The 14,755-nt window shown below is 41.3% G+C and overlaps 1 protein-coding gene across 1 annotated transcript; it reads right to left on the reverse strand.

Annotated features, from left to right (window-relative positions):
• Nucleotides 1-1,830: 1,830 nt before the first annotated feature.
• Nucleotides 1,831-12,548, reverse strand: LOC128362380 (uncharacterized). The gene is made up of 13 exons (XM_053323119.1): nucleotides 12,440-12,548; nucleotides 12,197-12,300; nucleotides 11,764-12,036; nucleotides 11,468-11,590; nucleotides 11,222-11,315; nucleotides 11,068-11,135; nucleotides 10,752-10,970; nucleotides 10,174-10,236; nucleotides 9,936-10,058; nucleotides 9,773-9,835; nucleotides 9,592-9,667; nucleotides 9,430-9,498; nucleotides 1,831-9,338 (listed from the first exon to the last, which is right to left on the reverse strand). The coding sequence occupies exons 1-13, from the start codon at nucleotides 12,546-12,548 to the stop codon at nucleotides 1,831-1,833; spliced, it is 8,892 nt and encodes a 2,963-aa protein (XP_053179094.1).
• Nucleotides 12,549-14,755: the final 2,207 nt, after the last annotated feature.

A 14,755-nucleotide genomic window follows, 5' to 3' on the forward strand; every position in this document is an offset into this window, starting at 1 on the left:
CCCATACCCTCACTCCAACAGGAAGTCGGCCATTTTGTATCGAATCTGCGTTTTTGGCGCCATTTTGGCGTTTTCCTCGCCTCGTACTTTAACGAACTTGTCCTAGGGATTTAATCCGACCAACTTCAAATTCACTCAGAAACATCTTGAGACATTGGAGATGAAAAGTTATCAAAAGCTTTCTGATTAGGGATTTGGTTGCTTTGTGGCGATGTGAGGAATTTTGACATTTCGCCATTAAACAGGAACTGCTGGCCAAATGAGTGTACTGCACCCGATAAAGGATTATGGAAATTGAGCCCCTCCCTCCAGATGTACTTAGATTAATAAAAAGTCTCTTGGACCCAGTGGTGTGCACAAGGGGCGGTCGTCCCCCTCATGGCCCAATTGTTGAAAAACGTGCGCTAAGGTGCCCTCTTGAGAGCCAAGACGCGACAGAGTTTTGACAAGGTCTTTCAGTGTTATGGAAGTTAATGACAGTTGACAGTTGTTGGAGACAATGAACTGAATGAAAACAATATGACCTTTCATGGAACTTAAATATGCATATGTAATGTTATGGCATGTGCCTAGCCAGATAAACAGACTGGAAACTGAAATTTCATCAGGACAGTCTTAAGACCTTGACGATGCCATATTGTGAAGACTGGGTGTTAAAGGGGTTTGTTAACCCTAGTGCAGAAAACTGAGGCAGGAGGTTGTAACTGGTTTTAAAATAGTTTTATTGCAGGAAGGTAACTGGGAGACTGCAAACATGAAGAAGCAGGTCTTCAGAAAGGTGCATTACTGACAGAACAATAAAATAGTCAACAAGAACTGGAAGGCATGACTGTATCAACAGAGTCTACCATCTTGTGATACACAACTAATCATAATTGATGACAGCTGGTGGGCTGACTCCTGGACACCCATCTCCACTCCTTCTGCAGAAAGTGACAGGACAAGAGAGGAGTTCAGAGGAGAAAGCACAACTACAGGAGACAGGTTGAGTTTTGACAGCGTTATGGAAGTTAATGACAGTTGTTGGAGACAATGAACTGAACCTTTCATGTAAATACCAAACCAATCAGCAGGGCACCGCAGGGAATCGAACCCCATCCCAGTATAAACTAGGAGTACCATTACCAGTGCCTTTTGCTTTTAGTCGGAACATGGTAGGTAAAGCAAAACCTACATTAGCAACAGCATTTTATTATATGTCAAAATGACAACTACAATTTATTTGTTCAACAAATATAGAAAACTATGCAAATAGTGCAGTTTTCAATAAATGGTTCAATGAGCCAAATATTTATCAATACATGTTCTAAATGCTGTTGTAATGTAGGAAAAAGAAAACCTACAACATAATAAATAACAATATAATAAATAACAATAAACAATTAACAAAACACAACATCACATACAACATAGATAAAGCCATGCAAACATCCTCTAATGCACACCATGGGTAAGAAAATTGTCATTTCATATTACACAATACATAATTGAGTTTTTTCTTTACTACATTTAAAAAAAAAAAAAAATCCTATATAATTCATGATTTCTGACAATGATTTCAATTATTCATCAAAATAAAAAAATCACTTTTTGACCCATGTTGTATACATTAAAGCATTACAGAACATACAGCTGACCACAAGACTGACATCTACAACTATAATGACCACTAATTACAAGTCTACAACTAACCAACCACCTATTAGTCTGATACATTATTATTATGATTATAAAAATATTCCTACATACACATGATCAACTAACGCGCAATCCATTCTACCTGATACCAGAAACACCACAACCTATAGTTACTATGACAACTCTTCCTATTTAGACATCTCTACATTTAAAACTGCAAACAATCGCCTCATGATCACTAAAATATGCAGGCACAACCTCACACTCAACTTCATAATCTGATGTATTAACATAAACATGATCTATCAAAGTCCCTTGCTCTGTTGTCGCCTGCGTTACTAACTGAACAAACCCTTTGTCTGTTAGAAGTTTGCACACACTTGATGATTTCAAGAGATCGTCATTAAAATCTCCCATGACTGCTATATTGTTACTTTTAGGATGTAGCCAATCAAGTAATTTCCCTAAGTGTTCTTTAAACAGAGACATGGGATATGACGGTGGCCGATAAATAACTGCTACTAATAGATTATATTCTAGCCAATTATAAACTATACATTCTAAATTGAATGGTGGCATTGTGATAATATTAGAGGCCAAATTGTCTGCACTGTACAAGCCAACACCACCATGTTGTTGTCCTTGCAGTGCAATCAGTGCTGGATGGTCACTGTTATAAGATAAACTTCGAGGACTACTGTGAAAAGTGAAGCCCTCGATGTTTACTGCTTCTGTAGATGCAGCAGGTAGCCATGTTTCTGTCACAGCAATACAGTTAAGCTGTAAATGCTGTGTACATGAAGCCAAATCTGATACATGTTTAGTTAGATTTTGTACATTCATCAAAAAAACATTGAATGTATTTCTATCCAATTTGTGCCTAATGTTATTTCCTAACAAATATTGGGGCATACTCTGCATAGCATCCTTAATGTTATCCTTACAATAAATGGCCTTATCATCAAAGTCTTGAATCACCAACCCTGACAAACTTCTAACACGACTTAAGGCCACATACGCCTGACCTGCAGAAAACACCTTCTTGAGACACACCACAGCACTATCTACAGTTATACCCTGAACCTTATGTACAGTACACGCCCACGCAAGTCTAAGTGGAAACTGACGACGCATGCCACCTTTTTTAGTCACCCTCTCTTCCTCTGCTTCAATACCGATAGAACCGGCTACAACTGACAAACTACTAGCACACTGTTTCCTCCTCTGAGCACCAACATTATTATCATCAAATTTAACAAACACTCTATGAGGAAACTTTTTCTTGTCTAAATGAACTATGTCCGTCACAAAGCCACACACACCATTAACTAGACCGTCTGACACATCCACATTTTTACACAACATAACACGTGCACCCTTACCCAATGACAACACTTGGGCTAAACACGTGTTATATGTCTTTGTGTGATGGCCACTCTTCAACACTAACTCCCCTGTTTTTTTATCATTGACATAGTCCTGAGCCTCTATTTCCTCATACTCAGGACATGTCTTCAACAGTTCCGCATCGTTGTGCTCATTTACTTGTCTATTCGTCGGAAAAATGTGTAAAGCTGAGCTGACTTCACCGGTTTCACAACGCTTTAATATTTCAATGTCGCTATTCAACATTGCCGTCCCTTTTGAACGAGTTCTAACGCGATTTAACAACGACGCAAACTCACCATCTTTCTGTCTAACTACTTCTGTCAACTCGACAACCTTAAAAAGGTTCGACCACAGGTTGACTCCAAGTTCCTCTTCATAAAGAGGTTTCCCTCTAACTGGAGGCAACTGGAAAAAATCTCCTACAGCTATGACACAGACGTTCCCAAACGGAGCCAAATCACCAGACTGTTTAATCTGTCTCAACCTACTATGAACATACGTCAACAGTCTGTGATCAACCATCGATATTTCATCAATAATTAAAATTTGAAGATCACTATATTTAGCACGCAAAGAGTTCACCTTTTCCTCACCCAAAGGTACGTAGGGAAGGCGAACATCTTTGCCAATGCTAAATGTGTGATGTATGGTTGTTCCATGTAAATTGTAAGCAGCAATCCCCGTAGGAGCTGTTAACAAGACACAAATATTGTCAGGTTGACGACAGACTGTTGACAACAACCTCATAGCCTCATACTGAATGGCTTTAATTAAATGGCTCTTTCCTGTCCCTGCACCACCTGTAACAAATACATGAAAGGGATGTGGCTTCTTCCCTCTAACCCTATCTAAACACCACTGCCTCACCTGATAGAAAACACACCGCTGAGTCTCATTTAAAGACCTAATGAGAGCCAAGCCATCAGTCCTACACATAATGTTATTCCTCTTTTCTATATTCACTACCTGTTCCCTACACACCGCTAAGTCTGGGACGTTTTCATGATCAACATCATCATCATCACCATCTAAAACCTGCCCTTTCTTTCTCTCTTCCTCTTCCTGTACACACTCTAACCTCTCTACTTCCTGCTCTGGGCACAATTCACCCCAGGCATCTTCTGCTACACCATCTAATGCTATATTTTCCAGTATCTCGTCCAACTCGTCGGCATTAATTTCAAATTTGCCTCTATTCAAATCTACGACATCCTTCACCGAATGCATCGTCCTATCACTAAACCTAACACGCGCATCTTTATAAAACTGTCCGTATGTATCAAATTTCTTCGGCTTTAATTGCTTATCGGAACGATACGGCAAGAACAACTGCAGGATACTCTGATAGAATAATTCTGGAGTTTTAGTCTCCGAAAAACGCGCATATCTAATTACTGCAGGTTCAGTATTTGTTCTTTTAGCGACAAATCCGCAATCATTTTTTAATTGAATCTTATCCTTACATTTCTCATTTCTCGCTAACACGCGATACTCCGACGCAAATGTGGCTATACACATATCATTAAACGTACCATCATTGGGCCTATTCTTATACCGATCAACTATACTAGTCATCCAGATGTCATCTACATTACAATCTGAAGACTCTGCCTTTTCCCTCAATATACTTATAGGAAGACTCATCTTAACTATATTGTCTCCTGTAGGTATAAATACAACCTTCCTAGAGAATTCCTTCAGGTGCATGCCACTTAACCTATACACAGCTTCCTGAGCACTCACATCTCTATTGTGCAGATAAACACTACCTAAACTTTTCAAAGCCTCTTTGGCACTAACGTTCCCGTCCTTTGACGCTTCCCTTTGGGCGTTCCCTAGCAACAATCCTATGTCTCTCTCTGCCTTAGAGATATAAGAAATGATATAAACTATACAAGCGTACGCGTCTACTACAAATTGGACATCTAAATTGGCATTCCAACATTTCAACAGCGGCTTACTATACTGGTTAATCCAGACTTCATTAACCTGCCTCTTCAAGACTACCGTTGTCTTTTTGGCGATACGTTTATACGCAGCCTCAAACGTAGCTTGACTAATCCCTAAACGCTGCCACAACTCCTCAACAGTGAGGTTACTATTTTCCTCCTTTAATACAGCTGCCTTAATACGTCCCACTATATCTTCTGCATAATCTCTTTTCATGAGATCAGGTTTTTTCATGTCTCGTTTACCACATGTACACGCTGCGGATTCCTCGCACTTACATTTATTTTTGGCTTCTTCCCCTGATGGGCTACGAGAAATGAATGTACGAGCGGATGGCACTTTTGGAAAATTGAAACGACAAGCTGTGTTTTTCTTTTTACAAGTTTTAGAATGTCGCTTTGAGTGTTGCTGTACAGATGTGACAATGTCCAATAATGTCTCATCTTGTGCCGGTAACTCGCATGTCACATATTTATCAATAAATTCCACGACCTCTTCGTCCGTGTTTTCATCAATTTTAGGTGCGTTTTCGATCCAAAACAAGCAATGTACATGTGGTGAACCGCGCTGCTGAAATTCTACCCTATAAAAGAAATCGACAATTTTACCAATTGGATTGGAGGGGGACATAAGGACCTCCCTCAAAAACACATGCCAGCGATAATCAAACATTCTCGCTGCAGTGACCGGATTACGACGCAGTAACTCACACTTGTCTGCCCACTCTAAATCTTCTGCAGTCTGAGTCCTACCTTCCTGCTTCAAAATGCTACCTAGTAAATTAGTCCATCTCAAATCTGCAGAAGAAAATGAACAAAACCAAGTAGGCAGACCAAGCTGACGGACCGACGCAACTAACCCACGCTGGGCTTCCTGCCAAAAAGCCGGGGTACCTCGGATCGGCTTCAGAAAACGATACCCGTCATCAAACTCCAACAACTTTTTCATGGACTCTTCATCGTTTATTAAGTCCTTCACACTTTGACCACCTACCTTCTTAGAAGGACGCCCCTTACCTTTCCGCAGGGCGATTGACACGTTCGACACAACCTGCTGAACCTCAGACATGTACTGACCGAAAAATATATACTCTACATTTCTAGAAAATCTACCGTCAGCATGCAAAATCCTATTATTCAAATACCGAGACAACGTTAAACGACTAGACCTACTATCATGATACGTCTTACCACCTAGAGGAAACAACACTGGGAAACATTTAGCCTCATTTTCCTGATCAGAAAGTAACTTAACAGGATTGTTACCTTCTGCAGGAGCAACATTCAACACACCCTCATAATATTGATCTAATGTTTCCTGACCTATGTCAACAGGCATAAAACACGTGTCCTGAAACATACAATGCTGCTGCCTATCATGCAAAAGCTCATCTGAAACATCTTCATCTTCCCCAGTTTCTGCATTAACATTAACCTCTGGTTCAACAACTGCCTCATCTTCTTCCCTAAGAAATGCATTTAGCCACTCCTCATTAAAATCAACGTCTTTATAATACACGTTTGTTTCCTTTAAAAACTGCAACGCCTTCCTAACGCGCATAGTATCCACAAACTGATACTCATAATGACCTTTATACGTCAACTTACGCTTCAACTTCACAAGCAACAAAGACCCCTCCATATTGGAGCGCGGCAACAATTTACTGGTCTCCACTATGTTGGCAGGAACACACGTCACCGGACCATGCACTCCATTCTGACCTCCCTTAGGCAGAGCCAACATCTTCATAAACGGTATGTGTAACGCAATTAAATGCTGCTCTAAACTATTCAAACACGCCAACTCCGGTGGAATAGGATCAAGTTTCAAATTATTAACTGAACTCTCAGGTGGCAGTACACCATTATTAAGCTTACTATGACACGTGTGACAAATCCACAACTGACCTCTAGCTGAATCTAACCACTGACACGGCACTACACAGTCCTTACTACACTTGTGTAAATAGTCCTCACTAATACACTTATCTGCTAATGAAGCTAATGCCTTATTCTTGCTGTAATTCTCTTTCCTACAATTTACAACCTGCCGTCTAAACAACAACCTATGACAAACTGAACACACAAAATCTGGACCATCTTTAACCTTATCCAAAAACTGGTCCATCACAAAATCAAACTGCTTCCGTTTCTCTTTTATGTCTCCCATCTTCAACTTATTACCTTCTACAACGCGAATTCTATGCTCCGAGTCCCCATGATACTTTCTTTGACTCATTTCCTTCACTCTCTGCCTATGAACCACATTTTCCCTATACTTTCCAACACTCTTTGCTTTAACTCGCTCCTGATGCAACAAATTATCCTTATACTTCCCAACACTGTTTGCTTTAACTGCCTCTCTATGCAACAAATTATCCTTATACTTCCCAACACTCTTTGCTTTAACTGCCTCTCTATGCAACAAATTATCCTTATACTTCCCTACACTCTTTGCTTTAAGTCTCTCTCTATGCAACACATTGTCCCTATACTTCCCAATACTAATTTCCTTCACTCTCTGCCTATGCAACACATTTTTCCTATACTTTTCAATACTAATTTCCTTCATTCTCTGCCTAAACAACACATTTTCCTGATATTCAGTTTTCCTTTGAAATTTCTTCTTCTTCATCAAATATTTAGAAAAACTACTATCTTCACCTGTACAATCTGCACGTTCCAAAGAACAACTCTGTACACTACGACGTCTCACATTATAAACTTTAGAATCTGAGCTATTCACTTTACACAAACCATAACAACTACTCCGTTCATGAGGCTCATGAACACAAACAACCGTTTCATAATGGTTACCATTTCTATTTTCCAAATAAATCCCCTGTCTAGACAAACCATTAAGCTTACAGCTATATTCTAACCATCTACCATCACAAAATGTAAAGATATGAACTCCTAAACAATCTGCTGCTGCCTGAATTTCCACCTCTGTTGCCCAGCTGCCAACATAGCTCATCTTTGACTCCCTAACATAATCTGCCACTGAAGAATACTCACTTCTCAAAATGCTATTGTATTGTGACGCATTCTTCTCTAGATGTTTAACAACAGCGAGTCTAATCTTCCTATGACTCTTCTGTGTTCCACTCACAGCTAGAGACACTGCCCTAAAGAAACAGTTCCCATCAGCCACTATGTTCTCCTTCTTACAAGGAGACCCTAACAAACCTACTCCTACAGACACTACCTCATCAACCTTCTCAAACTCTACATTTACCCGTTTACAAACCAACTGGGCAACCTCCTTACTAAGGGGATCAAACTGCAGCTGTTTGCACATCTCATCACTAACAAACACAACATCTGCATCAGCTGCAGGAGCCTCCCCACTAACAACATCTGCATCAGCTGCAGGAGCCTCCCCACTAACAACATCTGCATCAGCTGCAGGAGCCTCCCCACTAACAATAACAGACATGACCTCATCTGCAGTAGCATCACCACTAACAACTGCTACATCTGCATCAGCTGCAGGAGCCTCCCCACTAACAATAACAGACATGACCTCATCTGCAGTAGCATCACCACTAACAACTGCTACATCTGCATCAGCTGCAGGAGCATCATTAAACACTACATGAAACACACGCACACCAGCGATCTCAAAAGCTTCATGACTTGCATTGAGTGATGCAGCCAGATTGCATACATACTCATGCAGGTCTCTAACACAAGTAAAATACGCAACTATACTTCTACCATAAACACCTACCAATCCAGCAGCGCTGCGTGCGTGTGAATCAACAACTGCATATCTACCGTTCTGATTAATAACCGCGCAAGTATTACCACCCAGGGTCAGTAAGCATGTGCTATAGTTATCAAGCATCCTCTCCAATCCATTTAGGAGAGAGGTGTGACAACCAGCCTCAACCAGTTCTCCATCAACTACATTGACCACACCACTAACATAGTCACTACCATAATCAAATGTAAACTGCTGCCCGTCAAAAACATGTTGTCCTGGCAACTCAGGAACACACAAGAACTCAGAGGTCCCACCGATCCTGTTGTTCTCACGCAAGAACGCGTACAAGTCATCGCCTAGATGGAGAACATGATCCAAATCACGCCGCCGCCACGAGAACACACTGCTGACTGTGTGTTTAGCCAAGCTTGCTAAAGCTATGGCCATACACTGACGCCCTGGGTATTTAAATCTACCATTGCCCTGATGGAAGCTCCCCCTAACCCATTTAACCTTAGCAGATGTACAGTCATCATGGTCAGTAGGAACATCAGTGTCCGAACACACTGAACCTGAACTAGAAGAATCAAAATCTGTCCTACCTTTGACGCATCTAGGGAAGTCTTCCTCCATCGGGCTGGGGGGCGATGACTCTGAGGACACGTGACATGGTTAACAAACACATTTTCAAACTCCATCAATAAATGACCGTTAAGGCTAATCAGGAACTAGGGTCAATCTTACCTGTGACGCAGGCAGCCGGAGTCTCCCTCTGCGTCACGACCACGTCCACGGGGCTGGGGAGCGATGACTCTGAGGACACATGTGACATGGTTAAAAACATGTTTTCAAACTCAAAGTGCATTACATGTTTCAGGACAGCATTAGAACTAGGGTCAATCTTACCTGTGACGCAGGCAGCAGGAGTCTCCCTCTGCGTCACGACCACTTCCACAGGAGCTGCCTCGACAACAGCCTTCACCTAGAAGAGGAGAAAAACCAAAAATGATTGACCAACTCCATCCACACATTTTTTCATGGTTTCACTCCAAACATAATACAAACAAAAATGTCATCAATTACTAACCTGCTGTCGAGCCCGTCTCCTCTTGGAAGTGGCGGCCTTGGGCTGACGGTCCACGCGGGGTTTCTAAAAGAAAAACAGGAAAATATTAATTAACATCAAATTTGAAATGAATTTAATTCATTAGAAAGCCTCAACCAACACATATCATTTGCATGTAGCTTACCTTCTTGCCGGCTGGCGCAGTGCACATCTCAGGGCTGGAGAGATCAGATGGAGCGACCCTGTCCATCGCCTCCATCACCGCGCTGCTGAACCGCACCGGGTTCAGTGGGAAGGACACCTCCAGCTGTGAAATAATAATGGAGACAGACGATTACTGATAACTTGCTTTGACATATAATACACATATGATCACTAAAAATATCAATGATAAAGTTCAAGCATAACACAAATAGACTGACCGCCTGCTGGAGCTTCCCACTTCGACCCGCGCCGCACGACTCCTCCTCGCTGGAACGTCTCCTCTGTAATGACCAAAGTTTGTATTAAACAGATTGAAGCTGCAGTTGGTAAGTCTTATAAAAGTAACTTTTTGTCATATTTGCTAAGACTGTCACTATGTAAAGACAGCATTACATGAAACTAGTAATCTGTAAAAAACAAACTGCTCCTACTGCAAATTGCCAGAATCCACCACGACCGGAAAATAGACCCAATCAGAGCCGGTCAAGCTCATGTCTCCCAGTTTCTAGGTAAGGTATAGCCATGTGAAAGTCACTGTAAACGTTTTATATCTAGCTGTGTGGAGTGTAGCTCATGTATTACCGATCACTTGGTCGCGTGCACGTCAGCCTCCTCTGGGGGAGGGACTTTGGAGGCAGGAGTGCAGCAGAGAGGGAGGGGGAGGGATCTGACAGTTGTACTTCTTCAAATTTGATGCTAAGTCCTCTCTCTGCTCAAAGTTACCAACTGCAGCTTTAAGTCAAACCTTATTGTTATAATGTTACTTTAAAAAAAAAAGTCTAAATCAAATCCTTACCTTTCTGCACCGTTCCACAAGCGACCAGTCGAAGGGGTCTGATTGCCGAGGAACGACAATCTCCCCCTTGACGACCACTCGTGGAAGGCGACGAGGCGTCCCTGGCGAGGTCCTCGGAGACACCCTGGGCTCTGGTGGCGGCGTCGCCAGATGCAGAAGAGCGGCCCTCCACAGTGACTCCCGAAGGATGCGCATACCAGCGCTGTCACTCAAGTGGATCTGCAAAAACAACACATGAAAAATCGATTTACACATCAGAAATTTGACTCTCCAAGTTGTCACATTTCAACTACAAAGAAGTAGTACTACTACTTACGCCGTCTCTGCTCCACAGCTCAAGACGCCGCGTGGGGAAGTCGTCCGCAAGATGGATGTACGGGACACCTACAGGAAAAAAAACATTAATTACTGAAATATTCAGAGACAACATAATTCACATTAAGGCTATTTTTTTCTCTTTTTTAACATACCCATGCGTGCAGCGACCTGGCTGAACGCGTTCCGGAAGTGGGCCTGGAGGTCCTCATCCACAACCAAACGCGGCACGAAGTCCATGACGATCACCTAGAAAAAATAAAATAAAATAAAAGATTTCATTACAAAAGTCTTTTGACAATCAAATTCATTTGTGGCACAAGCTGCTGCCACTATAAATTCCCTCAACACAGTTTAGTCAGACACAGTTCAATTAACATTTTTTATTGCCACACAAAAACTTGCGCAGCTCTCAGGTGCTGGTGCTTTACACCGGGCTCTCCACCGCAACGACCAACTCGCCAGCCTTTTTCTGCTCCGGTGCTCCTCCACTCTCTCTGTGCAGCCACCACGCTGTCCAGCACCTACTACAGTGTGAAAGGAGAGCTTGATTAGTCAATTAGTCCAACTGTACCAATCAACTCACCTGGCGCTGCTCCTTCCCAACCTGCCCAAACCAAGCTCACCTCCATGTTATAATTATACAACCAATCATAATAACCGCAATAATAATCATTGTAATGACAAATGTGCTTACCTTAGGCCAGCGTGTGCAGACCGTGCACAGGAGCCTGGCGAAGTCGGCCCGGCCCTCGTCCACTGTCCGGCTCGCTGTCAAGTTGTTGCTAGGAGCCATGAGACAGACCAAGTCAGGGACCCGAGGTACCGTAGCGTTCAGCACCTCGGTCCGCAACTGAGCTGCACAGGCCCCCGGCGTCGACATGACAGCGAAGGACAGGGACCCCTCCGGCATCGGAACCACACCATCTGCGAAGCTTCGCAGATGCGAGGCACCGACAAGAAGGACCAACTGAAACAACACAAGATATATATTTTTAAATAATGGAAATAATTACTCCTCGGATCAAATTGTTTGTTATTAAATTCTAAAAAATAAAAAATAAAAAAATAAATAATAGTAATAATAATAATAATAATAATAATAACAATAACAATAACAATAATAATACCTTCTTGTCGGGGGCATCAGCTGGAAGGACCAACTTGTGCTGACGGCCGGTCAGCTCAGAGGTCGGCCACTTCCTCACCTTGTGGCGCCAGCCGGTGCCACGGCCTAGATGAAGCCAAGATAAAAACATCATTTACAACATATCCAAAACACAACACACTCTCCCAATAGGAAAACTGCAAAACAGTTTACACCTTCCACATATGAAGGAAAATATTCATTAAAATAATAGTTGGCTACATACGTGCAAGGGTGTCACAAGGAGGCTGCTGGGGACCCAGCATGACGATCCGCTGCTCCTCCACTCGCCTCCTGGCGGCCTGGGAACGGCGGAAGGACTTCATACGAGGCATCTGAATGAATAGAAAGTTTATATACATCAGTAACAAAGCAGCAGAGACTGTATTTAGACTCAAGTTTAATGCACTAAGCTCAATAAACAGAACCCTTAGTATTAACTGTTACACAGCTGTAATCATCTATGTATATTTTTGTGCATTTCTACAGACCATAGCTTTTAAACATAGAAGGACATGCTAATTACAAAGTGACAGTAAGACACAGTTTAACAGGATTGATATCAATTTAACTAACTGAACAAAAACGCTGTGTGTGTGTCCTCTGTCCCTGCACTGATAATAATAATAATAATAATAATAATAAAACATTTCATAAATAAATTACATTTACATTAAGTTAACACAGAACAATCAATACATGTATATATACTCTTTCCTTTTTTAGCACATTTATTATATCAGCCAGTTTAAACCCTGCTGTAACAGCTTCACATGAAGAGAAATATCCATCCAGAATAAACCAAGCTCCTCAAACACACAATAAACATCCAATCTAACTTTCAGGAGGAAGAACAACAACAAAATAATTATAATAATCATGATAATAAAATAAATAATAAAATAATAATTCCGCTCTATGTCACTGGTGTGCCACACACACACGTGTACGTGACTAAAGTCTGTAATCAATATAACAGCTTAAATTCTATCTTGTTGCTAACAACACAACAGATAAGTTGCTATTTATAGCTCTGAAACATCATATAAAAGTCCGGCAGCATAATGCTAACAAATGCTAACGATACACTTAAAGTTACACAATCAAAACACACACAAAATAAAGCATCGCTTAATGTAACTTATCAAGCTCCTCCATCACAGTCCAGCTGTGTGTGTGTGTGTGTAACAGCAGCGCACACACATAGCATGTTGCTAATAACACAACAGATAAGTAGCTATTTATAGCTCTGAAACATCATGTAAAAGTCCAGCAGCATAATGCTAACAAATGCTAACGAGCATCATAAAAATATATAAGCCACATAACTCAGAGAAATACCCTCAATCAATAATCTCTGTGTGAAAGCAGGTAAAACACAGCAAACCAGGAGCAGTAATAAAAACCCTCCATGTCACCAACTATGTGTGTGTAACAGCAGCGCGCGCGCACACACACACACACACAGACACACAGATGACTACAGACGGTAACCAATATAACAGCCTAAATTAATCTTGTAAGCCATACTTTATTAACATAAAAACTGACGTTAATAAACATCACAGTGTCTCTCATAGCCATAAAATAGCATGTCGCTAACAACACAACAGATAAGTAGCTATTTATAACTCTGAAACATCATGTAAAAGTCCAGCAGCATAATGCTAACAACCATCTTAACCATATATAAGCCACATAACTCAGAAAAATACACTCAAAGTTACTCAATCAATAAAGCAGGTAAAACACAGCAAACCAGGAGCAGTAGAAACAACTCTCCATGTCACCAAAATACTGGCAGACACGTTTAGTCCACCTGTCTGTGTAACAGCAGCGAGCACACACACACACACACACACACACACACACATACACACACACACACACACACACACACACACACACACACACACACAGAGATGACTACAGACGGTAACCAATATAACAGCCTAAATTAATCTTGTAAGCCATACTTTAACATAAAAACGGACGTTAATAAACATCACAGTGTCTCTCATAGCCATAAAATAGCATGTCGCTAACAATACAACAGATAAGTAGCTATTTATAGCTCTGAAACATCATGTAAAAGTCCAGCAGCATAATGCTAACAAATGCTAACGAGCATCATAAAAATATATAAGCCACATAACTCAGAGAAATACGCTCAATCAATAATCTCTGTGTGAAAGCAGGTAAAACACAGCAAACCAGGAGCAGTAATAAAAACCCTCCATGTCACCAACTATGTGTGTGTGTAACAGCAGCGGGCACACACACACACACACACACACACACACACACGACTAAAGCCTGTAATCAATATAACAGCTTAAATTCTATCTTGTGCTAACAACACAACAGATAAGTTGCTATTTATAGCTCTGAAACATCATATAAAAGTCCGGCAGCATAATGCTAACAAATGCTAACAATACACTTAAAGTTACACAATCAAAACACACACAAAATAAAGCATCGCTTAATATAACTTATCAAGCTCCTCCATCACAGTCCAGCTGTGTGTGTGTCTGTGTCT

This window comes from Scomber japonicus, chromosome 7, assembly GCF_027409825.1.
Source record: "Scomber japonicus isolate fScoJap1 chromosome 7, fScoJap1.pri, whole genome shotgun sequence".
Classification (NCBI taxonomy): domain Eukaryota; kingdom Metazoa; phylum Chordata; class Actinopteri; order Scombriformes; family Scombridae; genus Scomber; species Scomber japonicus.

What these genes read in the sequence shown, in the direction of transcription:
- LOC128362380 (XM_053323119.1), bottom strand. Translation starts at nt 12,548, where the DNA reads ATGCCTCGTATGAAGTCCTTCCGCCGTTCCCAGGCCGCCAGGAGGCGA. An exon ending in CCAGGTCGCTGCACGCATGG is followed by an intron (nt 11,136 to 11,221) that starts GTATGTTAAAAA and finishes TTTTTCCTGTAG; the next exon opens with GTGTCCCGTACATCCATCTT. An exon ending in AGCTGTGGAGCAGAGACGGC is followed by an intron (nt 10,971 to 11,067) that starts GTAAGTAGTAGT and finishes TTGTTTTTGCAG; the next exon opens with ATCCACTTGAGTGACAGCGC.